General features: G+C 40.7%; 1 protein-coding gene across 1 annotated transcript in view; it reads right to left on the reverse strand.

Annotated features, from left to right (window-relative positions):
* Positions 1–1,545: 1,545 nt before the first annotated feature.
* Positions 1,546–26,581, reverse strand: part of LOC124606784 (echinoderm microtubule-associated protein-like CG42247) — a 340,411-nt gene continuing 315,375 nt past the window's right edge. The window contains exons 16-17 of the mRNA XM_047138847.1: positions 9,856–9,970; positions 1,546–1,915 (exon numbers count right to left, since the gene is read on the reverse strand). Of these exons, the coding sequence (XP_046994803.1) occupies positions 1,762–1,915; positions 9,856–9,970 (269 nt within the window). The 3' untranslated portion in view covers positions 1,546–1,761. The remainder of the gene's footprint in view (positions 1,916–9,855; positions 9,971–26,581) is intronic.

Consider the following 26,581-nt stretch of genomic DNA (forward strand, 5'->3'; position numbering starts at 1 on the left):
GGTGAAAATTTATAATTGATAGCTGTGATTGGTGATCCAATGCGCTAGAATTGTGCTGTTTAATTTCTTTCCTAAACTGAAGATTTGTTTCAATCCTGACCTCTCGTAGAACTTGACATCTTTCTGTCTTACCTATCCTAAAAAAGGTGCTGCTCCAACACCTGTAACCACTGGTATTTTACCATTCATGGCAGTGCCTCCCCCCCTTAAATTTCCTGCTATTACCCCAGCCAGTTTCCCCTTCCCTTTCCTGTTGAGATGTAGGCCATGCCTGGTATAGTCCCACCTACTGAGATAATCAACAGGAACCACACCAATATGAGCCCCCGCACCCGATCCAAGCAGCCGTTCCAACTCCAAATTAACTCTCCCAACAGAAGAGTTCAAATGAGGCCGGTCATGGCGTCTCAGGACAGATACAAATTCAACATTGGTGTGTCTCAATGCTGACGCAATCTTTACCAGGTCACACTCTATACTGTACCCAGGATCTCTGTCGATGCTGTTCCCTGGCCCTCCCACAATAACCACGGTGTCTTCCCTGGTAAATCCTTTACAGAGTGAACCTAAATCCTCTGTCACCTGATCCAGACTAGCACTTGGTTTGAAAAAATTTGTGACCTGGTATTCTGGTCCTAATTCCTCCTGCAGAAGTTGGCCTACACCTCTGCCATGAGAACTGCCTAACAACAAAACTTTCTTCCTTTTCGATGACTTTCCTACATTCTTTTTCAATTTCCTATTGAAAGTTTGTTGTGTCCTGTCTACACCTACCTCTGCTTGACATCCATGTATGCTACCAAAACTGCATTTTCTTTGTATTTCCAAACAGTTTGTGCTATTTTGTAGACAAGAATTATGGAAAACAGTGGTTTTAAATTTCTTGCTAAGAAATTTTGGGATCACTCTCCAGCCCCTTTAAGACATGTCACTACCACCCCATTACAGCTCTGTAGTTTGCAATCTCATTCTGTTGACTCCTCATACCATCTCCTATGCAATCATGCTCATCTCATTTTCTTCTTTGGTCTTTCAGCTTGTTAGTATGATTTCTTCTCCATCCTCTTCTCTAAAGCTCTTACTTGTCATTTTAGTTCCCTGGTGTAATCTTCTATATTATTTGTCATTTTGGTACCTCTTATTGCATTTGTCTTCCTCCTTCCCTCTGTTTCTGTAAAACTCTTTAATTATCTGTCTCTTTGCTGTTTCCATTTGTCATCTTTCACATCCATCTAATAGTACCTCGTTATTGTCTCATTAGCTTTCTTCCTTTGTTTAGAGTTTTGTTTCTGTTCCTTATCTTTTTGGTATGTTTTGTCTCACTTCAGAGATTTTGGTCCTTTTGTTGTTACTTAAAGAATAATATGTACTTTTGTTTTGCTTGCAAATTGTGGAACTGTTTGACATAATTCATACAAGGAAACAAGCTTCTATTAATAAAGAACTGCAGATAAATGTAAACTGTTTTATTGATATCTATCTAACAAACTTTTATAAGAAATAAGGTTATTTAACTGTAACTTTTCATTGCCAACTGCTTTTAAATTACATTTTCAGTGTTCTATCTAATACAATAATATACCTCCTGAAATACAATTTTTTTCTAATTATTTACATTCATAACAGTAAATTGATGATTCATGATATACAAAGTATAAAATTTTTTATATAACATATATGTATCCAAATTTAGTGGTCAGTGTGCAGAAGCATTTTTTGCCCCTTCTTCATGGTAAATCTTGTTTACCAGACAATGTACTGCTAATCATCCACAACATCCCATAACATCAATGCAGCATCAGTACCTCCTACAGTAACAACGTTTTTGTCATTAAAGAGAAATCTTGCAACTGCTATCTGCATGCTGTATACCTTTTCCTCATTATATTCAGCTTTGGGACTAAGGCATGGATACCTGCAAAAGTAAAATATGTTTCATTATTTTTCTGTATAAAAGGAGAACATACATACAAACACACCAGGTGACTGAAACAAAATTTTGTGTAGTACCGGTAATACTAAATACTGAAATTTTCTTACTGATGAAATTAATAATATCGGATAACACTGAGCAAGATGCAGCATTGGTTACAACACTGCACTAGCATTTGGGAGGATGGCGGTTCAAATCTCCAGCCAACCATCTGGATTCAGGTTTCCTGTGATTTTCCTGAATCATTGAAGGCAATTATTGGGGTCTGTTGCAAAATACATGACTGAATTCATATCCCAGTCTGAACAAGTGCCCATTATCTGACAACTTTGTTGTCAATGGAACATCAAATCCTTTTTTCGTATGCTGACCTAGAAACAGCATTTGGATACTTCCCTGGCCTTAACAAAATGATAATTATATATGTGAATGCAAAATATAGGGAAAGAACTATTTCTATGGAAATGATCAGAAAAAGATGTTAAGGTAAAGCAATGACAGTGGTGTTTTTCATCTAAAGGACAGTATCAATAGCACAGTATTTCAAGAGGAATGTTGGAGTCTTTAGATGAAAGAACTATTTATAAAACTGATGTTATTTCTTCAGTCATTAAGCACAAAGTAGATAAAAATGTAAAAAAAATCAGGTAAATAAACAGAAATTAGTGCTAATCATTTATTAATCAGCATAAATGTGAGAGAGCAATGGAAACCAAATGTGGATGGGAAGCTACAGATAGTCACCAAATTAAATTGTGGTAGATCAGGATACCACAAAAGTGCATAGCACTGTCAAGGCTGTTGTGACTACCATTTGGTTTAAGGTACTATGACACACAAACTGAAAATTCAGAACTGATATGTATTGTAATCAAAAATAGATTGATATACTCTCAAAACAAATCAGCAAAAGGTGAACACTGTTCAATCGAGAGTGTGAGGTATCTGCTATCAATGAGAGCCAAAAACTAGTAGGGATACCAGCATGGTAGTTTTCAACAAGAAGTCAGGCTGGTTTGAGAAGAGCAGAAAATCTGTGTTAAACATTACTAGAGGAAGAACAATAAGATTTTCTTAGTAACCCACTAATTAACTGTACAGAAAAGTTAAGATGTTCCAAGAGGCCAAGGCATTAACTTCATTTGCAAAAGATTATATAAGAGTGCTATTTCTGGACTGAATATGTTGATGATCTTGTTAACTTTGAAGAACTGCTCAGTTTTCGTGAGTCTGTAATGGTGTTAACAAAAGCACGGAACATAAAAACAGTTGAACAGAAAGATTTCTAGGGAACTTGGAACAAAAGCTGCAATGCATTAGGCTAGAAATAATGTTCTTGGGCATGTCCACACTAATGCTTTCTCACAAATCGCTTAGAACACAGCAGATTTTGTGTAAATATTCTGCTGGAAGGTATTTGATCATCCATTCTACAGCAGGGCCTATTGACTTTGCTCCCATCAATTTCCATCTTTTCTTACACTTAAAAAATTTCTGTCTTGGTAAACATTTTGACAATGGAAAAAAGGTTTAGAAAACTGGTACATGCTGTTTTCTATCCTAGACCAACCTCTATGACATGAGAACACAGAAGTTAAACATGTAGTATCAGTATGAAAAGTGTATCAATTCTGCTGTGGATATGTTGAGCAGTAGCTCAATGACTGCTGTATCTGTCCAAATAAGGGCTTTCAGGTTACTATGTTTTCCTTCTGTGTGCACTAATGAGAAAACTTGCTTTCTGGATAAATCTAAAACATGTGTTACTTAGACAGGTGAAGAGTAAAAGCACTAGTAACATCATTTGAAGCCACCTAGTTGTGACAGGCTTAAGATGGGGACCTGAGTTATCATAAATTCTGTTTTATGAAGGACTTGGTGGAGTTGTAATAGACATTTAGAAGGTAGGTTGTCAGAATGTTCATTTGGACCACAAAAATATAACACATTTAGTCTATGTTGAGATTATTATTTTGGTATCACATAGACAAGCCAAACTGGGAAAAAGATGACAGAAACTTACAAAATAGTAGCAGTTAATGTTAGCCTAAAAGTGAAAATTTAAAAATAATTTTTTTCGTGGTATTAATATGATACTGGAAACTACTGGGTGGAATATAAATATTGTAAGACATAAAGCTAACCACTATTAGCATACACATGAATATGGCCAGGCACTAAATGAGCAACAGTCACATAAACAAGACTGATAAATCACACCCTAATTCTCTGTGAAAATCAAAGTTTTCAGCAGTAGGTCTATCCACATTATTTTCATCAGGGAAGCAACTGACTATCAAAGAAGTAACAATCACGCAGAAGTAAATACTGTAATAGTACCCATTGAAACCAAGGATTACATTAGCACCAATGATGAAATATCACTTGCAGCATCAATGTTTCACTCAGGACACACTCCTATTCAATATCTTGTTAACAAATGACTGATTCAACACACTGCTGAGAACACAATCCACATCTTTATCAAAGTTGTTAACACACATTCTAATTTCCACAGCTTCTCTCATGATCAAAAGACATTTTAATCCCACGTCTGTCTATGAATCATTACAATTTTACTTGATGTTGCTCCACAGGTATAAGGAATGCCAAATGTTGATCTTGTTCTGTTAACTGACTGGATTTTTGTAAGCATTTTCTAGACACAGCTGCCTTGATTTCATGTTCCTGATAGCTATCTTATCTGAATGCAGGGGTTAAATGGATTAATTTTGTGCTGACATAGTTCTTATCTGGTACACTTTTAACTCTGTATCAGATTATTCAACAAAGCTCTCTTTTGGGCAGAATGGTGGAAACTGTGCCCATTGAGACATTGTTCTGTATGGGTCAGTTGAAGTTACACCGAGTTGTTCATAGAACTGTCTAAAATGGCCAGCTTTCCTTCCTTCTGTTCCACAGTAAATTTTATGTTGGGATATGTGCTGTTCACATCATCAATGATTTGCTGCAATATTTCCTTTCCATGAGAACAAATAAAACGATGTTATCAACTTAAGAATGAAAACAGGTTGGGCAAACAGGGGCATTATTTAAAGTATGTTCTTTAAAATTCTCCAAAAATTAGCCATAGCTGGTGACAAGGCTGAATGCATGACAATTCTGACACTCACTTCATAATATTTATCACTATATGGAATGTAAGAGATGGTCAAAGAGTGCCAGAATAACCCGATGGTTTCTAAAGAGAACAGGTTGACAAGCAAACTATGTAACTTCAACAACTTTATAAACAGAGGCATCACATAGAGACTGACCATAATTTTGTCTGCATTGAGAATTCTTTGTTTCATTATGTCAACAAAGATCTGAGAGCTCATAATGTGGTTGTGGGAACACTGCTCCATGAAGCATCATTGCTGGCGGTCAACTAGACTCTGGGCCAATGGACTCTTTAACCAGCAGTCAGTCTGGTTACTTGATTGTGTTCACACATTTGTGTATGAATGCTCTTATCAGTAATAAATATTGTTACACAATGTGTGAAGGTAGTGGTTATTTGCCGTAATCACACCCCATACTCTGCAGATCTACACAGCAGCCAAAAATTGGTGACATGAATTCTGTTACACATTTGGCTAGTCTTTATACTGTAGAGCCAGTTGCACCATTGAATGGTCTTAGTGGCATGCCTTCTTTGTGTATTTTAGGAACATATGATCGTAGTGGCCCCAAAGCCATTGGTCACAAACTCTTCCCATCTTCAGAAAGGGTTGATTTCTTAAGTGGCTCTCCTATCATTTTACTTAGTGCTCATGTTGGATGACACATTAAAATTTTGTATGCATTATCCTCTGACAAAACAGAGAATTTATCATGATAATCTATGGCATTAATAATAACAACTGTATTTCCCTTATGGGACAGCAACACAATTAAATTCCTGTTATTCTTCAGAAGCCTGGGTCATTATATTTTCACTTTGCTAATATTAACCTTACGGAGTTTGGCAATTGGTAAAACACAGACAGCACAGTCTTATATTGTCTGCCATCTATTCCGAAGATGACACAGAGCTAGTTTCACACCAGATTATACTAATGATTGGAGTTGGAGCACAATTTAATCATTTATTGAGATCGAAAATAGCACCTTCATCAAGCTCCTTATCCAGTAAGTTCAAAATTATGCTTCATTGGCCAAATCATTTCCTTGTTATTTAGTAATAAGATTGAAGTTGTGAGTTTGCTTGATCATTTTATGGCTTAAACCAACATGCTGATGCAGGCTTATGGAATCGTTTAAAATCATTCCTGTCCCAGTCCCTTGGTGAGAACTGGTCATTTTTGGCCTCGACGTGGCTAGAGCTTCCCTTCCAGAGAGCCATCCGAGCTATCGCAGGCTCGACGCCGAGTGCTTTCAGATGAAAGACCTCGAACTGCTCAAGGACGTGCCAAACCCTGCTGAGGTAGGGGCAGATGCCGCCCTAGCATTCTTTACCTGAAGAATACTCCAAGCAGCAGATGAAGCCACGCCGAGACATCGCCAAGGGTTACGAGACTTCTCGCGACAGCTACCGCGCCCTATTCTGGACACGATCACCGAGAAGAACCGACTGTTTCGTGAATGGCAGCACACTCACCAACCAGACATGAGGTGCCACTTAAACCACATGAGACGGGAAATTAAGGCAGCAGTTGAGCAACACCAGAACCAGGAATGGGCAGACCTTGTGTCTACCCTCAGTTCTGAGGATGGTAGTGCATAGAGGGTGGTAAAATCCTTCCTACGCCAACGCCAGCAAATACCGTGCTTACAGGTCGGGAACGACTTCGCCAGTGATCCGGACGCATTCACAGTGAACTTCATATAGGTGTCCGACATCATCAACGTTGATCACATATGGTGGGTCCACGAGCAACTACCAACCTTCCACGCCGCAAGGGAGGAAGGCGACGTTATCGAGCCAATAACGGAGGAAGAATTTGCTGTGCAGCTTCACTCGCTGAACGCCAAGAAGGCTGGAGGCAGCGATGGCATCACAAACCTTCTGCTGAAGAACCTTCCACCTGGATTACACTGGCAACTTGCCAATATTTTTAACAAGATCCTCCGATCAGGTGTCTACCCCTCTGTGTGGAAACACGTGGAGGTTGTGGCCATTCTGAAATCTGGCAAGGACCCACACCAGATATCCAGCTACTGACCCATCAGCCTGCTCCCATCCCTCTCGAAGGTTTTCCAGTGGCTGTACACGAGAAGACTGATGCGACACGTCACCCACGGGGGGCATCATTTCAGACGAGCAGTTCGGGTTTCCCACCAGCTCCTGCAGGTGGTAGAACCAGCGATGAAGGCACTGGAAATGAGGGAATACCTTGGGGCAGTGTTCCTCAATGTCTCCCAAGCGTTTGACTCGGTGTGGCATGGTGGTCTCGAGTTCAAACTTTTTGAACATGGGATACTGACGTCCCACATGTTGCTACTTTGTTCGTACCTGTCTAAACAAGCCTTCTTCATGAGGACCACGATGGTACATCCACAGACCGGCAGATATGTGCAGGAGTGCTGCTGGGGTTGGTCCTCGTCCCCTTGCTGTATCCCTGTACACTGCCGATGCCCTGAAAGTGGCAAGAGTTGAACTGCCACTGTACACGGATGATATGGCCTTGTTCACTTGCAGTATGAATGCCCAAGTACTGAGAAACCACCTCCAATGCGGGTGCAACGCCTTGGGCTTGTGGGCAACGAAATGGCAGCTGAAATTCAACTCCATGAAGAGTCAGGCAGTTGTCTTCACCCGAAGACTTCTGCCAGCAGGGCTTACGCCAGTCAAAATCCTGGGAGACAGTGAAATACCTAGGGGTCACCCTAGACCGTAGGCCCATCTGAAGCATCACATCCATGATGTGCAAGGGAGAGCAATAGGACATATTCACACCCTGTATCTGCTGCTAAACCCACAGTCATCACTGCCACCGCAACACGGCATCGTGCTATACCTAACATTGGTCTGCCCACTGTTAGAGTATGCGGCTGTGATCTGGGGGAAAACTGCAGATGCTCACATTGTGACTCTGCAGCGGATATAGAACAGCACCCTGAAGACTGCTATGCATCCTCCGTGGTGCTTCTCGACACACCAGCTCCACGAGGACACCGGGATTGTGCCTCCCCGAGACAGATTTTGCACCATTGCCAACCACGTGTTGACCTGTCCTGCTAAGGGATTACTTTTCACTAATCCCCCATCAGAGTGTGTCTTTCTCTTTTTCAGGCTCCACCAGCAAGGACAAATCAACAAGAGTGGTAAGATATATTCTCTCCCCCACAGGAACCACAGGAATGACAAATTTTGTCCAAACTGCACCATCCCGAGCCAAGGATAGGCTTGTCTTTTCAGCATCAGCATTCCTTGGTGAGAGAACAGTCAACAGAAAACAATGAAAGTTAAGCGAAGTGCAGGCATTATGTCTCATTCATATCTTGTGTGTCACATCCTGTCCTTCATAACTGCAAGGGTTATCTTCCGTATAATCTTCTCCACTGCAGGAGATCTTACTTGATGTTTAATGACTGTGAACTTGGGCACAACGTCTTTATCGAAAGAGCACTGCAGGAGTGCTAGATTACATAGCAGCTATAATTTCATGCAGGACTGCTCCAGTTAGTGAACATGACACTATGTCCTTACCATAAAAGGCAGAAGTGCTGTGTCATTGATAGATACATAAACAAAAATTACAGAGCTTTTCTATCTGTCTGAATGAACTTCCTTTTTCAAGCTTGTAGGAAAAACATGCGCACAAACACACACACACACACACACACACACACACACACACACACACACACTCTCTCTCTCTCTCTCTCTCTCTCTCTCTCTCTCTCTCTCTCCCATGCACATGACTGTCTCCCTAGCTAACAAAGCTCTGTACCTTTTGTTTGTGTACCTATAGACAATGCAGCACTTCTGCCTTTCACTGAGTCATCTCCTTTATTCCTAAATAATTCGTATTTGTCAACCCGACTTTCTGTACATTATCCTTACCATAAAAGAAACTAATATAGCCATAAAGTACTTCACAATGGATTTGTTGTACAAAATGTTCTTAGTGCAGTTGTTGCATTAAATATCTATGAAAATCCAAGCTTTTGACAATGTCTATCATTGCCTTTGTCATGAAAGCAACTGCATGTCAAACTATCACACATGTATATAATGTAGTAGTGACCTCTGCAACCAGACATTGCATTGGCACTAACAATGAAATGTCACCTGCAGTGTCTTTGTTTACATCATGATGTGATGCAAATAATGAAAATAATTTGGTCACTGGTGAAAGGGTACACGAAACTGCACCAGATTCAGCTTCTCTGTAATCCCTTCTATATATATATATATATATATATATATATATATATATGGTTATAATAGAGGGAAACATTCCACGACTCTTTGTCTTTAAATATGTCTGCTTGTGTCTGTATATGTGTGGATGGATATGTGTGTGTGTGCGAGTGTATACCCGTCCTTTTTTCCCCCTAAGGTAAGTCTACCCTCTCCCTTAAAACCCACATCCTTTCGTCTTTCCCTCTCCTTCCCTCTTTCCTGATGAGGCAACAGTTTGTTGCGAAAGCTTGAATTTTGTGTGTATGTTTGTGTTTGTTTGTGTGTCTGTCGACCTGCCAGCACTTTCATTTGGTAAGTCACATCATCTTTATATATATATATATATATATATATATATATATATATATATATATATATATATATATTTTTTTTTTGCATTTGGTTCAGGTATGATAAAAAATTTCATATGGGGTACAGTTTCATTCAAGTAAACAAGCTTTTCTACACAAAAAGGAGATGAATAAAGTACCATGTGTCTGCATTATAACACATTTAGTTTCTGATTATTTTTACTAGTGTTTTGCTTTACAAGTGGAAGATCACTTACCTGAAAAGCCGTAGGTAACCATCTGAGTCACCACACACCAAAAGGTCATGTGCTGATGATCTGTTTGCTGTCATAATCATGGATGTCATAGGATAATACCTGTTGTTCCATATTCCTGTGGAGAAAGTAATTTTTATAGCATATGGAATTTTTTGTGTGGCTAGCATACCATACCACACAGAAGATTGCACATCAAGCATTTATTCTCACAAGCATTACACATTATATTCACCACATAAGGAAATCTAGAATACTATGAACCCAATGAAGTTTCAAATGAGAGTGTACTGAAATGCTTAGGTAGTTATAGTCAACAAAGCAGTGCACAAGGATACGAGTAGTCATGGAGTGTAATACTGTCTTGAAGGAAACTGTTTTTCAATAAATCTGTTCAACAGAAATCCCTGATTCAAATCAAATGCCTTCAGAATCGACATCACAAGCAAATGATTTAGGTAATTAATTTTCGAAATGGCACTTGCCAATATTAATTGCTTTAACAAGTTGTTGTGTGGTAATATATCAGTCTGATATTGTGGTAAACAAAGGTTTCTAGATTTGGTTTCATTATTTATAAGTAACTTAAATACATTGACTACTTGCATTTTATTGAAATTAATCTGCTGTCCATACTTCATTTGTAGTTATAATTATGAGGTCTAATTGACAAAATGAATTGCATTCCAGTCCAGTCAACGTAAAGTAAGTTTTTTGAATTGTTCTTTTCCATTCAGCCAGATGGCATCATGCGACATTTTGGCAATTCTGATGGCTAACTGTCTTTCACTGGGGACTGTCTTTATGTTACCTCTCTCCTGCTGTTAGCAATGGGCCAGCAGTACCTGGACACAGCTCTACTGATGATGTGGTAAGGTAGTGTGTGGTCAGTACATGAGCAATGGTCTTCAATGTTTGTGTTGTCACCATTGGGCTTGGGATGCTAAGGAGTAGTGTCAGCTCTTCAGTTGCCATGATGTGAGTGCATCTTCCCACAGACTGCCATTGTATTAGAGCACACTCTAGCTGGGTCTCAAGTCTTACTTAGTTGGAAAGCATAGTCTTCAATTACTAGTTCACCTTGTAGCTGGATGTCTGCAGACTCTTAAGGTGCAATCTCAGAATGTGGTGGCCTTTTCTAACAACCTGCTGCAAAGTAAGTAAGGCTTGAGACCCACCCTAGAGCATGCTTAAAACACCAACAGTTTATGGGAAAATCTGCTAGTATGACAGCAACTGAGAGTGGAGAATAGATCACACATCTGCATCAGCAGTGTCCTGAGCCCAGTGGTGGTGGGATTGTGACTGAGGACTGCAGCTCATAGCAGAAAACAGTATGGAGAGTTTACATTGTCACCCAGTGGCAGACAGTCAGTCATTAGGACTACCTGCAGATGGTAACAAATGAGTTGGCCAAAATATCATGCCATCTAAACAGCAACACCCAGCTGAATTCCCTCAAAGAGTTCAAAATTAACTTATTGATAAAAAGAAATATTCAATATGAGTCACAGGAAACATCTGACAAATGCTGTAAACAACATATAACTTGATATCTGTAGCAATTGTTTCAAATGGTCTAAGCTACAGATCAGTCTGTCACCACAACCAGGCTTTTTTCAAAATTTCACATTCATTGGCTTTGCCAACTCACACCCAAACAGTCAACTTTCAACCTAACATAGATCTCAGCAAAGATACGGATCAGTCTGTAACCACAACCAGGTTTTTTGTTTTCAAACTCATTATATTAACCAACTAACAACAAAATTGTGAATATATGCCCCAAAAAGTGACATCACAGCAACCATTAACATTACACCAGTGGTCAAAACCACTGTGACAGGTAATGAGTTAAAATACCAGCTAAAGGCTTGTATTTGCAATGAGAACAGGCAGACATACTTTTACACTACTTAAACATGTTTTCCAACATCCAGTTCATGAATCTGCCAGAAAGAAACATTTCCTAACATTTTGACATGGTGAATGAGGAAATCGAGGTCACAAGGTGGTTTTAGAATCATGGATCACCAGTAGTGAAGGAAAGTTAGGAAGTATATGAAGATACTTCTGCTTAACAAAAATGATAAGAAACTACCAAACCAGCTAAACACAAACATTCAGTTCTGTCAAGAAAAGTGACCATCTCCATGCCAACCAGCATGGATTCACATCAGTCATGTGAAATCCAACTCGTGCTTTTCTCACATGATTCCTAGAAAACTATGGACCAAGGATGCTAGGATGATGCAGCATTTTTGGAATTATGGAAATTAGATGACCAGAATCAGAAAATACAGAAATGAGGTATTCTAGTATGTTTACAATATTAATGAGTCACAGTTGGAATCAGTCAATTTGTACAAATACCTGAGTGCTTCAATTTGTGCAGCTATAAAATGGAATGATTATCTAGGCTCAGTCATAGGTAAAGTAGGTGGCAGACTTCAGTTCATTGGAAGGGTGGTAAGACAATGCAGTCACCATTTTGTGCAGTGTAAACTTAAAATCTTTGTAGTTTTGTCACAATGCCTGAAAAATTGCATACAATTTATGCTTTTTACATAAATACCAGACACTCTGTAACAAATGCTTGACATACCCAATACACTACAAAAAGTGATCAAAGAATGAAAAATAAATATATAAATATGTTGCAGCAAATATGGAGGATCACACATCAATGGTAGAACACACAGCATTTGAGTCAATAAGCAGACTCGTAAGATATAGGTTACTTATTGAAATTTTGCTGGAGAATTATGGAACATATTTTGTGTTTCATTTGATCCTTTTGAATGGTGGAAAACTTGTCTGTATGACAACATAGAGTTTTAAGCATCAGCTGTCGAAACTCAGCTTGCTCTGTTCATTCATAAGATCCTTAAAGTAAGGCTCCTCAGCTGACTGGTACCATGGACAGTCATAAAGCTTTCATTATACAAAAATCAGGCTGTGACCTTGACTGATTCATTGATTGATTGATGGGGAGGGGGGGGGGGGGGGCGAGGGTTATGGGATTAAACAGCGAGATCATCAGCCCTGCAATTCAAAAGTCATGTGTGAAAAATAGAGATGTCCAGGAAAAGTGAATGGATCAAGTCAGAGGGCTCAAACTATAAAACAAGGAAGCTAAAAGCAGACTCAGCAGAAGGCATAAAAGGATAGATAAAATCTAAAAACTGGAAAAATAGAGGCATAAAACAGTGGTCTTTGCACGGGGGAGTGGTCATGGGTCCCACACCCACAAAACATGAGGGGAGGTCCCAACTGCAAACACCCTGCACCTGCTCCAGGAGAAAAGGAAAACCTTGTAACTGAAAACAAAAACCACTTTCACAAAGGAAACTGAGGACCAGTTCTGCCATCTGTGAATCATTCGCTGACGTTAAAGTCAAGGAATTTGGAAGATCATACTATGTGCAAATGGCCAAAAGGAGGGGACATTCCACCAATATATGGGATACTGTCAGTCTGGCTCCACAACTACATTATGGGGGTGGCTCATTATACAAGAGAAAAAGGGGTGAGCCTAGATGACCAAGGCATAGATAGCATAAGACAGTGGACTCCTTCTGGGAGGAGGGGAAGGAAGAATGTCAAACTGCAGTAGTCTCCTTGATTGTGTGGAGTTTATTACTGACATCAGTAGTGCACCAGATGTCATTTCACTTTTGGACGAAACGAAATTTGATGTGAATCCGCATATCTGCATTTGGGATCGTGAAAGGGAGTGGGAAGAAAGTATCTGCTTCTCTAGCCAAATGCTCAGCCAGTTCATTCCCTGACTTGGGACTCAGACAAAGACAACTGAGCAGGCAGCATGACCAAGGACAGAAAGAAGGTCGTGGATAGCAGAGACCAATGGCAGCCAGTAACATCAGTCTATAGCCTGCTCACTTCTCATTGAGTTGGTACCTATTAAAACACTGTGGAGGGAGGCCTGTGTAACAAAATGGGGGGCCCTGTTAATAGGTTGCAGCTCTGCTGTGAACACACTACATGATCCTGGCAGTGAATGGTGTTCCATGCCAGTAGGAGATGTAAAAGCATATCCTATCTTATCTATCATTTTAGAACCATCAGTGTAGAAGATGGTAGCACCCTGGAACTCCTGAAGGATGGAATGTAAAAGACACCACTAAATCATAAGGATGACATAGACCTTAAGATCCTGGAGCAGGTCAGTCCTAATCCACGGTCGAGGCACCATCCAAGAGGAGTGTGGGACGAAATACAAGGGGCACTTTCTAGTGTCTGGAGATGGAGATCCTGACAGAGAGAAGTGAGATGCATTACAACCAGCCGGAGGGAAACATCCCTCATTTGCATAGAGGATGGGGTACACAGGATGGTCAGGGAATTGTCGAATGGCAATTGTGTAAGAAACCAGGAGCTGGCTCCATCATATTTGCAGAGGGGGAATCCCCACTTCTGTGAGGAGGCTGTTGATGGGACTAGTGGGAAAGGTAGTGATAGCCAGACACACCCCATAATGATGAACAGGTTTAAGCAGTTTCAGAGTACTGTGCATGTGTGTGTTGGGGCTTACGGATGCTCAACGTTGAGGTCATCAGTGCCCTGACACACATTAAAAAAAATGAATGTGGACAATTTTAGTAAAATTTAAGCATACAGGCAAAGAAATTAGGAAAAGATGAAAACTGCTGTATATGAAAATAAAACGTAAGGAAAACGAGAGAGGAGTGTCAAGGATGCCACAGGAAATTGTCACTGGCTGGACACTTACCTAAAATATGGGTGAGCCAGTCACACTGTGAACAAATTAAGACCCTCTCCCTAAAATCTTGGTGAAAACATTGGACAAGTCACAAAACTTTAAAACTTTAACCACATTCATTTGAGTATTTCCTAAAAGAGATGGCAGATCCACCGGCAAGTCAGCTGTGGCCCGCTGCTCAGAAAATAAAATGCAATCCAATAAAATGTAGTGCACATTGACCTGGACACCACAAGTACCCCACATTGGAGGGTCCTCTCACCAGAGCAGGAAGCCATGCAGCATAGGACTGTGGCCTATCCGAAGCTGAGTGAGGAGAACCTCATCCCGTATATGTGGCTGGAAGGAAGTACACCACACACACATTGTGGGCTTGACTAAACGGAGGTTATTGTCAGTCATTTACAGCCACCTATCCTCCCACCAATACGTGACTCGTGAGCTCAATAGTGAGGTGTGTGTGTACAGAGGGATGGCACAGCGAAATGCTTGCAGATCGAGACACGCCTCCTTGGCTACGAGATTTGCAGTTTTGTTCCCAGCAATGCTGATGTGGCCTGGAACCCAGCAGAAAGCCAACTCCTCACCCAGTCATCATAGTTGGAGAGCATCCTGGATGGTCTGGACTATTTTATCTGCTGGATACAAATGTTGCAGTGAGTGAAGGGCACTTAGTGAATTGGAACAGACAAGAAATTTAGGATGGTAAGAGTGTCTCATCTGCTCCAGTGCCCACAAGATTGCAGACAATTCTGCATCAAAGACAGTAAACAATTGAGGCAGTCAGACTTTGAGGACACAAACTGGAAAAACAACAGAGCAACTAACGAACTCCCCCTGTTTTGACCCATCCGTAAAAACAGCTACATAGTGGTGTGCTCAGATAAAATGGCAGAAAATGTTGCATTAAAAATGGAAGCAGGTGTGCAATCTCTCTTGTACCATACCAAATCTAAAATCACTCTGGGCCTTTGCAGTAACCAGGGTGGCAGGCAGTTAAAACCCTGGATTTGGGGCCATATGGGCTCCACACTGAGAGACTCCAGCACATGTTGCACACTGATCCCAAATGGCATCACGGCTCGGGTATGGTGGGAAAAGTGGGAAAAAAGATGGTCCAGAGGCAGATGAGCAACAATATGGCGAGCTTGCGAGGTTGGAGCTGCAAGAAACTTACACACCTGGTGCATCAGGAGGAGCTGCCACTGGATGGTGAATGGTGGTTCCCCAACCTCAGCACACAGACTGGGAATGGGACTGGTCTGATAAGCACCCATGACTGGTTGAATCCCCGCATGGTGGACAGCATCAAGGATCCACAATTTAGAGGGCCTCACTGACCGATACACCATGCACCCATAGTCCAGCCACGAGTGCACAAAAGCCCTATAAAATTGGAGGAGATGCACCCTGTCCGCTCCCCAAGACCTGTAGCTGAGGCACTTGAGGATGTTCAGTGACTTCAGGATTCTGGCTTTAAAGTCTCGCAGTTGTGGCAACCATGACAATCTGGAGTAAAAAATGAGGCCCAGAAACTGCACTGGGTCTCTAAAATGTAGGATAGTGTCCCCCCCCCCATATGCAAGGCAGGCAAATTAAAAGGAAGACAAGAATGATTAAAATGAACACACACACACACACTTATTGGCAGAAAAATGAAAACCCATTTTTGCAGCCCACTCCTCTAACTGTCACACTGTAAGTTGCAACTGATGGCTCACCATTGCAACACTGGAAGAGGAACAGAAAACAGCAAATTCGTCCACAAATAAGGAGCACCATACTGGACTCCTTACCATAGATGTTATACTGGTGATGGCTATGGCAAAAGAGGGTAACACTTAAAACACTGCCTGGGGACACCATTCTCCCACTCAAATCAATCAGACAGTATGTGATCAACTTGGGTCCGAAAAAACCACTGAGACAGGAAAGACTGAATGAAAATGGGGAGGTGGCCATGAAAGCCCCATTGATGCAGTTGTACGAGAATACAGTGCCTCCAAGTAGTATTGTGTGCCTTATTGATATCAAAGAGTATGCCAATACAATGATGCTGATGGAGGAAAGCCTGCAGAATAGCCACTTTGAAGAGGGTCAGATTATCGACCGTGGACTGAAATTTTCAGAATCCACACTGAGAACAGGTAAGCAGTTACCAGGTCTCTAAAAGCCAGACCAGACGATGGTTAACCATCTGTTCCAGGGTATTTCCTATTCAGCTTATCAAGGTGATACTAAACCTGACAACCATAATCTAGTCTGGATGAAACCAGAGCATGGTAAAGATGAAGAAGAGCAGCATGATCTGCACCCCAAGATGTGGGGACCAGGAGATGGAGAGCATTAAGCTTCAGCTTTAAGTAGTCCTCAATTGCTGAATATGGGGCAGCCATGTCAGCTTTTTATCAAAAAGGAGGTCCAAGAAACAGAATTGCACTACAAAATTTAGGTGGTGGTCACCTAAATAAAGTTCTGGATCTGGGTGTACTGTAGGTCTACAGCAAAAATGCATAAACCACATTTTTGAGGGAGAAAACTGGACGCCACAGGAAATGGCCACACAGATACCATCAGATGGCACCTTGGAGCTGGCTTTCAGCAGACACTACTGAGGGGGCGCGGCACCAGATGCAGAAATCATCAACTTACAATGCCGGGGTAACCAGAGACTTGGTGGAAGGTACAGGCCCATTAATCGATGAGAAAGAGTGTTACACTTAACACGCAACCCTGTGGAATACCATTTTCCTGGGTCCAAGGGGTGCTCAATGAGGTACCAACATGAACACAAAAGAGTTGATGGGACAAAAATCATGGATAAAAACTGGAAGGGGGCCACAAAAGCTCCAGTCATGGAGAGCAACTAAAATGTGAAGGTGCCAAGCCAGTTGGTAAAAGCCTGTTGGATTGCTGTTTCTAATATGAGTAAATGGTCAGTTGTAGATCGTCTTTCCTGGAAGCCACACTGACATGGAGACAAAAGGCCCCAGCATAATCAGAAGCTAACCATCCTCTCATGCAATTTACAAAGTATGTTGGTCAGGCCAATCGGTCAGTAGCTGTTGCAAGACGTTGGGTTCTTCCCAGGCTGTCTCACCACTGCAAGGGGAAGGCATCTGTGAGCCAAATACAGTTGAAGACCCTGAGTAGATGTTGCCTCTGGGTAATGTCCAAGTGTTGGATTATCTGGTTGTGGATGGAATCTGGGCCTGGGGATGTGTCTGTCAAGAGGTAAGAGTCAGCACAAATTCCCACTCAGTGAATGATTCATTATAGGCTTCAGCTTGGTGGGAGTTGAAACAGAGAGGGGTTTCTTCAACTCATCGTTTCTGTCAGAAGAAGGTAGCAGGATATGAAGAAGATACTGATGCTGTCACAAAGTGTGTCGCAAGCTGTTCTGCGAGTACCAATGGACCAGTACACAGAGCACACTATAGGATAAGACTTTGGACAGTTGATTGTCACTGGCAGCCCAGAAGGCTACAGAGCTTGGTACAAACCTGCAATGCAGAGGCATATGTCCCCAGGGAGGAAACATATGGCTCCCAGCATTCCTTTTTACCCTGCTTAACAAAGTTGTGGGCCTTAGCACAAACACGCTTAAAAGCAACAAGGTTGATCTTTGGAGGGTATTGTTTAAATCAATGCAGCACCTGTATGTGGTCCTGTACAGTGACTGTGACATCCTTGGTCAATGATGAGGATGACCTGTGGATAGGGGGAAAGCGGTACAAATGGCCTGAAAGATAGTGTCAGAGCCGTCTTGCACAACTGTATCAATGCAGTCTGAGAGCAAGGTACTGAAGTGAACAGCAGACATATATATAGGTCTACTGGCTCTGTGGAATGCCCAACATGGGCTCTGCCAGTTGGCAGAAGGGGAATGATAAAAATCACCATAAAGTGGTCACTGTCACAGAGATTACATTGGTCAACCAATGTAGGGAAGCCACGAGAGCAGGGGAGGAGATCATGAGATCGGTAGCAGAAAATTTGCAATGAGTGGCACTGAAGTTGGTAGGATTTGTCATTGAGGAGGAAGTCTGTACTAAGTGATCAATTAGAAGACCCCTACCCATTGAAGTTGCAGTCCCCCACAGGGGGTGGTGGGCATTGAAGTTCTCGAGGGGGAGATTGGGAGTGGGAGGTGCTGTATTAATGTAGGCAGTTCAATATAAGGAAGTTGCCTACTGCCTACCTGGAAGGAGGTAGACATTACAAATGATGATTGCTGGGGTTGTTCACACTTGTACTGCTATTGCTTCCAGGTTGGTATGAAGGGGGATCCAGTCACTAATGACATTGGTGCGAACCAAAGTGCAGACACCTCCAGATGCTATGCTGGGGCCAGCTTGGTTCCGACAGAATGCCTGACAACACAAAATGTTGGAAAGTGGTCATCGCAGAATTGTGTTTCTTGAAAAGCAAGACAGAATGCAGAATAAGAGGAAATAAGGTACTGCACTTTTAGTAGGTGGTGATAATATCCGTTGCATTTCCACTGGCTTAGCATGTGATGAGAGTCCAGGTTAGACATAAAGAAGCCAAGGGGAAGTCATGTCACTCACTCAGTGGCCGTCACGGATGGGGATGGTGTGACATCCATAAATAACAGGTCAGGCTTAGGTTGTGAGGGGGGAGATGCCTGCTTCGTGGGCACCAGGGAGGCCCTGTCCTGGGCTTGTGTTTCTTCTTCTTCTTCTCATTCACAGGATGAGGAGAGCAGGGCACAGAGGATGAGCAGGCTCCTGCAAGATCCAGGACCAAAAGAGAGTGAGTGTCCTTGGGGCCCACAGACATGTGTCTTGCAGTCAAGCTGTGGTAGCAGGCTTCCAGCCTGAGACACACTGAGGGAGGGAACCCAAGGGGGAGCCCAATAATTGGTGTATGCTGAAGAAGGGGGGGCACTTTTTTGGGTGGGGAGGGGAGTAGCACCTGGAGGGGAGGGCATGGGAACTGGAGGTGGGACAGGGAAGGTGGGGGGCGGGGGGATGGGGCTGTGGTAAGGAAGAGGGAGGAGGGGAAAGATGTAACAGAAGCAAAAGTTGAAGAAAGTGACACTGGATGGAGTCGGTCACATTTATGGCAAGTCTCAGTGTAAGATAGGTAGTCCAGGGACTTTTACTCTTGGATCTTCATTTCTCCCTTGTAATTTGGGCAATCTGGCAAACATGGAAAGTGGTAGTCATGACAATTTAGACAGACAAGTGGCAGAAAACAGGAGCTTTATACATGGAGTGGGTGTCCACAGTCACCACACGAAGGGTCTGCCATACAGTGGGAATACACATGCCCAAAACCCAAGCACCTCAAGGATGGCCGGACATATATCTTCCCATTACATCAGTCACACATGACCTTGACCTTCTCTGGGAGGGTATCTCTCTCAAAAGCCAGAATGAAGGTGCTGGTTATGCTGCAGTTCTCTTTATGATCCTTCTGCATGCATTGAACAAAGGGAATGCTGCATCACTCCAGATTAACCTTGGGTTCCTCATCTGTTTGCAGGGTGAGGTCCTGATGAAAAATCTCTCCCTGGACCATATTCAGTGATTGGTGAGGGGTAATGGACACTGGGGCATTGCCAAGACAGTCACAAGCATGAAGAGCTGCAGAGTGGGCCCCAGAATAAGCTTTGATCAACAGGGAGCCTGACTGCATCTTACTGAGAGACTATGGCAGTGAATGTGTTCCCATCCTTCCTAGTACAGACCAACTAGCAGGGAAAGTTTCACCCCAAGATTGTGAGCCTGGCCCTCCTCCCAGGGTGTAGCCAGGGAAGGGAAGGCTGGAGGGTCATATAAAGCAGTGTTCAATTAACATTTACCACTCAGAGAGATGGCCATTTGAGAACAGCAAAGTTCTTTCAGCTTGATATGCTGAATGTGCCAAGCATCTGCCCTGATACCACTCACTCCAGTCAGGCACTCTCCCTATATGTGCCGCCCAACCACAGCAAGGGCTGCTTGGCATGGCATCCATTGAGGTGAGTTCTGATGCTCCAGTGTGACAAGCAACCATTCCTCAGCATACATGGGGAGGTAACAGCTCAGTTATCAGTTGTGTGATCTCTGTGTTGTCAAAGGTTCAGCCAAATGGCTACATAACAGCACTACCACATGGACTGGCTACATGTGCTGGTGACCTAGTGGGGTGGAGGGGGGCAACAGAGGGGAAGGAAGAGGGGGGGGGGGGGGAGAGGAATCCACACTGTAGACATGGAAGTGGATGTCAGAGCCAAGTGGGGACCAAAACACTGAAAAATATTAAAGAGAAGAGGCAAGAGGAACAACATTGCAAGGAATACAGGGAACAAGGGGGGTAGACAGGTCAACATAAATCAGAACATGGAGAGGGGAGTGAGGGGGCAGCAGAGGCAGAGAAGGAACAAGGATATGGAGGAAGGAGCACAGTGAAGGAAGTGCAACCAGGGAAGGAAGAATGGGCTGCAGTAGCTTGGGGCTTGGGGCCCTCGTGTGCATCAAGCATGAACTCACGAAAGAACTGTGAGCCCCATTGGGGAGGGGGAACGGTTGTGACCATGACCTCAAAACTTGGTGATGATGACATTAGTCCTCCTCTACATATTCACTCTTCACTCTGACACATTTCTCCCATCAATGGATGCCTAGGTAGAAGTCTGCATTTTGGATGTTCAGGAAATAAAAATCACTTTGTCATCATACTGGAGATGCCTGCCATACAATGTTTTTTTCACCTAAGGAAAGGAAAAGAAGTCACTGGATCCTATGCATGAAAATATGGGGACAAGATAAAATCTGACAGCCCAAAGAAAGGCTGTGTCCAGTGCAGAATGAGGTGGAACATCCTCATGGAGAAAAAATATCCCTTTGGGCAGTTTGCAATGAATCACCCTCCTCTAAAATTACTTTTTTTTTTTTTTTTTTTTTTTTTGAGATAACCGATACCATGTATACTGTCAACTCTAGCATATGTTAAATTTATCCGAGGTGTTTCATTAAAAAAAAAAGTTATATGGTTTTGTATAAGATGTATTATATTTCAGGCTAAAGTGTATAAAAAAGAAATTACTGTGCTACACCCGATATGTACTAACAGTTAAAATTACTCTTCTTTTAAAAATATTTGAAATTACGAACTTTCTGGTATACTTAAAATTCATATTATTAATTGCACAATCAAACACTAATTATTTAATTTATTTCTAGATTGATTTATAAACTAATGATATATTTTAGCAAAGATTCTTCTTTGGTAAAGAAAGTTTGTAAACTCGTTTGCTTTGTAAACTCTTTGCAAATTATGAGTATGACAGTGTGTAAGTAGTGATGGGCATGGCTCTGATGGAAGTAGACATTTTCTAAGTTTGTCACTAACTATGTAATTATTGATTTTTTTTCTTTTGAATGTGGAAAATGTAAAAACAGTGTGATGTTGAAAGATGTGACGAATAAAATTCGAGAATAATACAGGCAAATCTTCATCAGTTATTTAGTCATCAAGAACCTACAAAATCGAAATTTCAGCTGCAAGAATGTACCCCTACACAAGACTTTGAGGTGTCAACAACAATGAGATAATGAAGATAAGTAAAAAGTTTCTCTTTTGCATATCTTACACCTCTTGAAGCTTTCAAAATTTGTGCAAAAACAGAGAATTTTAATAGTGATGTGTGGGAGGGTGTGATTACAAGTGGGGGCTCAGCTGGGATCTGTTGACTGATAAAGTTTGTCCGTTGCAAAAGAAGAAAGAACAGTGATGTGTGTCGTTTCTAGAGAGAGAGAGAGAGAGAGAGAGAGACAGGACTGCCCAACGAAGCCATATCAACAGTTATGAGAATGTCATGTGATATCAACAATGACGGACTGGATGAATTGAAAGAGGACTTGACAGCTACAATGAAGGACATCAGAAAAGATAGGTACAAATCATTTTTGAAATTAATTTTACTTGGTGGACTCATGTGATTGCTAGTGAAATAAATAGAGATTAGGGTAGTGGTGATGAAATGAAAGCTGTAGGACCCAGTGTAGACATGTTTGAATGTGTAGTTAGCAAAGAAACAATGAAAATTGAAGGAAATGAAGATGGAAAACAATAGCAAATTTTGTGCAGTCAATGACAAATTAATGGAAATATGATCTGAAAACAGCGATAAAATGGACAAGGCACAATACTGAATTGACAAATGAATTGTCAGAAGGATTAAAAAGTGTGAATGAAAAAGTCAATGTATTAGAGAATAAATTTATTGTTTTGGAAAATTAGTTTGTGGCCCAGTTGGCACAACAAGTGAAGAATGTTGATGACATCAGAGTTGAACAGAAAGCCATAGCAGAAAGAATGGAACAGAACTTTAGTAGTTTAGATCAAAGCATTTTAAATGTTGAAAACAATATGCTAACTTATGTAAATATTTTGAATCAAAAAATTTCAGTAGCTCAGGAAAATTGTATTCACAAAAATCTTTATTCAAACAATGGTATTGCATGGTCCAACATTCCAATCAAGAGTTTTCCATCAGACACTTAACATCAGTGGGTTTTCTACACCACTGTAGAGATAGTTTTGTGTCAGGTATGAGTGATAACCAAAAGATTAAACTTGTTAAAAGATGTCTTGAAGGCGAAACTCTGTCATGAGCAAATCTAAATTTAAGTCAGTGGGAGACATATCAAAGTGTCGATAAAAGTTTTTAAAATAAATTTTGGTCAGAAGCTGAACAAGGGAGAATTAAAAGTGAAATTCTGAAGGGTCCAAGGTATAGGAATAGGGATGGTACACTGAAATAATTTTATAAGAATCAACTTCAGGAATTAGCACACCTTGACGGGCCATTTGATGAAATGACATTAACTGATGCACTAAAAAGTAGATTACCAGAAAGGTTGCAGTGGGATTTAGTGCATGGACCTGACAATTGCCTAGAACAATTTTTGTGATATGTAGACAGGCTGGATAGGGCAGTAGAAAGAAATATGTACCATAACAATCAAAAGATAGAGATCACAATGGTAACAACTGCAGAATGAGAGATGGTGGTAACTACAATCAGGGTCAAAATGGTAAGAGACACAGAAATTTTGAACATCATCAGAATAGGAACAATTGGGATAGCTATGGGAATTTTAATAGGAGAAACAATCATAGAGGCAACTATTTGGGAAATGGCAGTCCACCTCAATGAAGGTCCACAGGTTTTGGGCGAAGAAACACAACAAGTACAGATCCCCCAATTTACATGTACATTTAGACAATAATAATAGTACTACTAATGTAGCACAGGTACCTGATGTTGATCAGAAGGAACATCAGATTTCTCATTTATGTTTTGATCATAATTTTTGGAATACTTTGTTTAATTACAATGATGTAGATACTAATTAAAAACCAGAATGTGAGAGTAGTGAGAATTTTGATGTAATGGGCACTTATTGCAAATGAATGTAGGCAAGGTGTGTGACTATGAGGGAGATGAGACTTGTGTTGTTAGTGATGTTATTGATGAAGTAATTTTGGAAGAATATGATGATAATGATGAGTATCAGGTATTTGTGGAATTTAAGAATAATGAAATTTCAGAGTTATTTGTGAATACAGGTAAGGTAAGTAATATATGTGATGATGTAAGTGAGATTCATGGAAAACCAGTCCAGTCAAATAGTTTGTTGTTAATGTCATGCAGAGTGATGATCCAAACAGTAAAGGTGGGTTATCTTAAGCTTAGAGAATAAAGGTGAAAGTTTTTTGAAATTTGTTTGGGACCATATTGATGATAACATAGATAAATTTGCATTCTGGAGTAAGTTAGCTTTGATTAGTCAAAATCTGTATCCAATTTGGTGGAATGAAGTGAAAGAAGATCTAAGTAGGAAATGTAACTTCGACAGTAATATATTTTGTGTTCCTTCTGAAATAAGTGATGTTGGTTGTGTTATGGAACCCATGAAGTGTGTCCAATGTTTACCTAACAACATGTGTAACCAAAGTAATGCTATGTTACCAGTAAAGTTTATAAAACCCTCCAAAAACAGTGTAGATCAGCATTTGATGAAACTGAAAGTGATCTTTTACATGAAGTGTCTAATAACAGAGATAATTTAGATTCTGGATGTCCTTACATTATGATTAAGATTGATCAGTGGGAAGGGAGCTGTTTGATTGATACAGGTAGCCTGATTTGTGGTATATCTGAACAATTTAGAGACAAAATGCAGTATAGTACAAATTTTGTAGAAATGCCTATTGTATGTGTAGAGATAAGACGAGCAACAGGTAAACAAAGCAAATTGGTAAAATCTCAGGTGCTTTTAATGTTTAGTATAGAAGGCAAAACCTCTGAACATGGATGCTTAGTGATCCCTAGTCTGGAAATTCTGTCACCACAAGGGAGGGAAGAATGTGTTAGGGAGATGATGAAAAAATAGGGGGATAGGAGAAAGCAGAGACATGATGGCAAAGGTAGATTTTCTACATCTGAAGTAGGAGATTTCATGTTGGTGAACGCCAAAGAGAAATCTAAAGTGTTAACATCTGAGATAAAGAAATTTTTCGACATTTATATTGGACCATTCGAAGTTCTTGAAAATCCACATCCTAATGGATACAGACTTGTGTGTCCAAAATCTAAGAAGTTGCTTGGATTATGCAATATCTCTGAACTGAGGGCATATAGACATGATCCATAAGTATCTAATTTTCTATTGCTTGTTCTTTTTCCCATTGCCAAAAATTTAGTATATAAGATGATGCGATTTCTAGAGTTCTGTTTTATCCATTGACTGAGTTTAAATCTGTCTGTAGATTCATAAGACTACATAACTGTGTTTTGTTTGTCTGGAATTTAGTATGTGAGATGATGTGATTTTTAAAGTTTTGTCTTATCTGTGGAATGAGTTCAAATCTATGGCACACTATATAGTCGTGTTCTGTAATAGACTTGTACTTTAGAATTTAATACATATATGCCATGAGATTAAATAAGTAGATCTTTTTACAGTTTTGAAATGGGACAATATTCATAATTTGTACTGTAAAGATTAGGGATAGTATCTGAGCATATCTGTGTGTATTAACTTATTAGTCGATTCTTTTCATTGTGTTTAACTTTATTTATTAATGTCTCTTATGTGAACACTTTAATTTCACCTGACATAAATCCCATATAACTGATTACCAAGGAGAACATATCTCGTGTGATGCGAAGGAGGTATTGAACAACATATTTAGTACACAAAACAATGTTTCAGGATTTGATGTGAATGCTAGACAGGAAGTTACCTATCTGCTGGAGCATGTGATGATAACTCTACAGAGGAAGTTGAAAGATGTGGGTGATCCACTCCCCACACTGCTGTATGGCTGTATCCTGCTGGATCTTTCAAGAGATTGTGGGTGCTGGGTAATGTACTCTAGCATCTGTCGACTGGAATGTGTGTTGTGTCTGTTATTTGTGAATTGTTAACCAAGACTGCTAAAGGCAGTGTCATTGAGCATAAATTCATGTTCTTTTTAAATTTTTATTTATTTATTTTTTATTGGGGGACTGACTTCCCAATCATTGTGTAACTTTAAATCAGTATGTATTTTTTTTTTTATTAATTGTAAGTGAATCTTCTAGGTCTTTATGTATGTAGGTTAGTGTGGAAGATATTTACTAGTATGGACAATATAATAAGATGTATACATATCTGCCTTCATACACTGATTTTGGGTCTCAAGCTGCTGAATAATGTCATCATTAAAAGCGATTTATGATTATGTTTACCTGAATTTACCCTGAATATTGCAATTGTATCTGATTGGAACTTGAGTTGTGGACAAACTCATGCTTAGCTCTGTGTGTACTTCAGGAGAGCATACAGCCATTGATTGGAGTTAGAAGCTTCTCACAATTATCCTTTGCATATAATTGGACTTATTGATATGATTATGAGTTTCATTCCACCGAGCAGTCTAAGGCGCTGCAGTCATGGACTGTGCGGCTGGTCCCGGCGGAGG

Source organism: Schistocerca americana, chromosome 3 (assembly GCF_021461395.2).
Source record: "Schistocerca americana isolate TAMUIC-IGC-003095 chromosome 3, iqSchAmer2.1, whole genome shotgun sequence".
NCBI classification, from domain to species: Eukaryota; Metazoa; Arthropoda; class Insecta; order Orthoptera; family Acrididae; genus Schistocerca; species Schistocerca americana.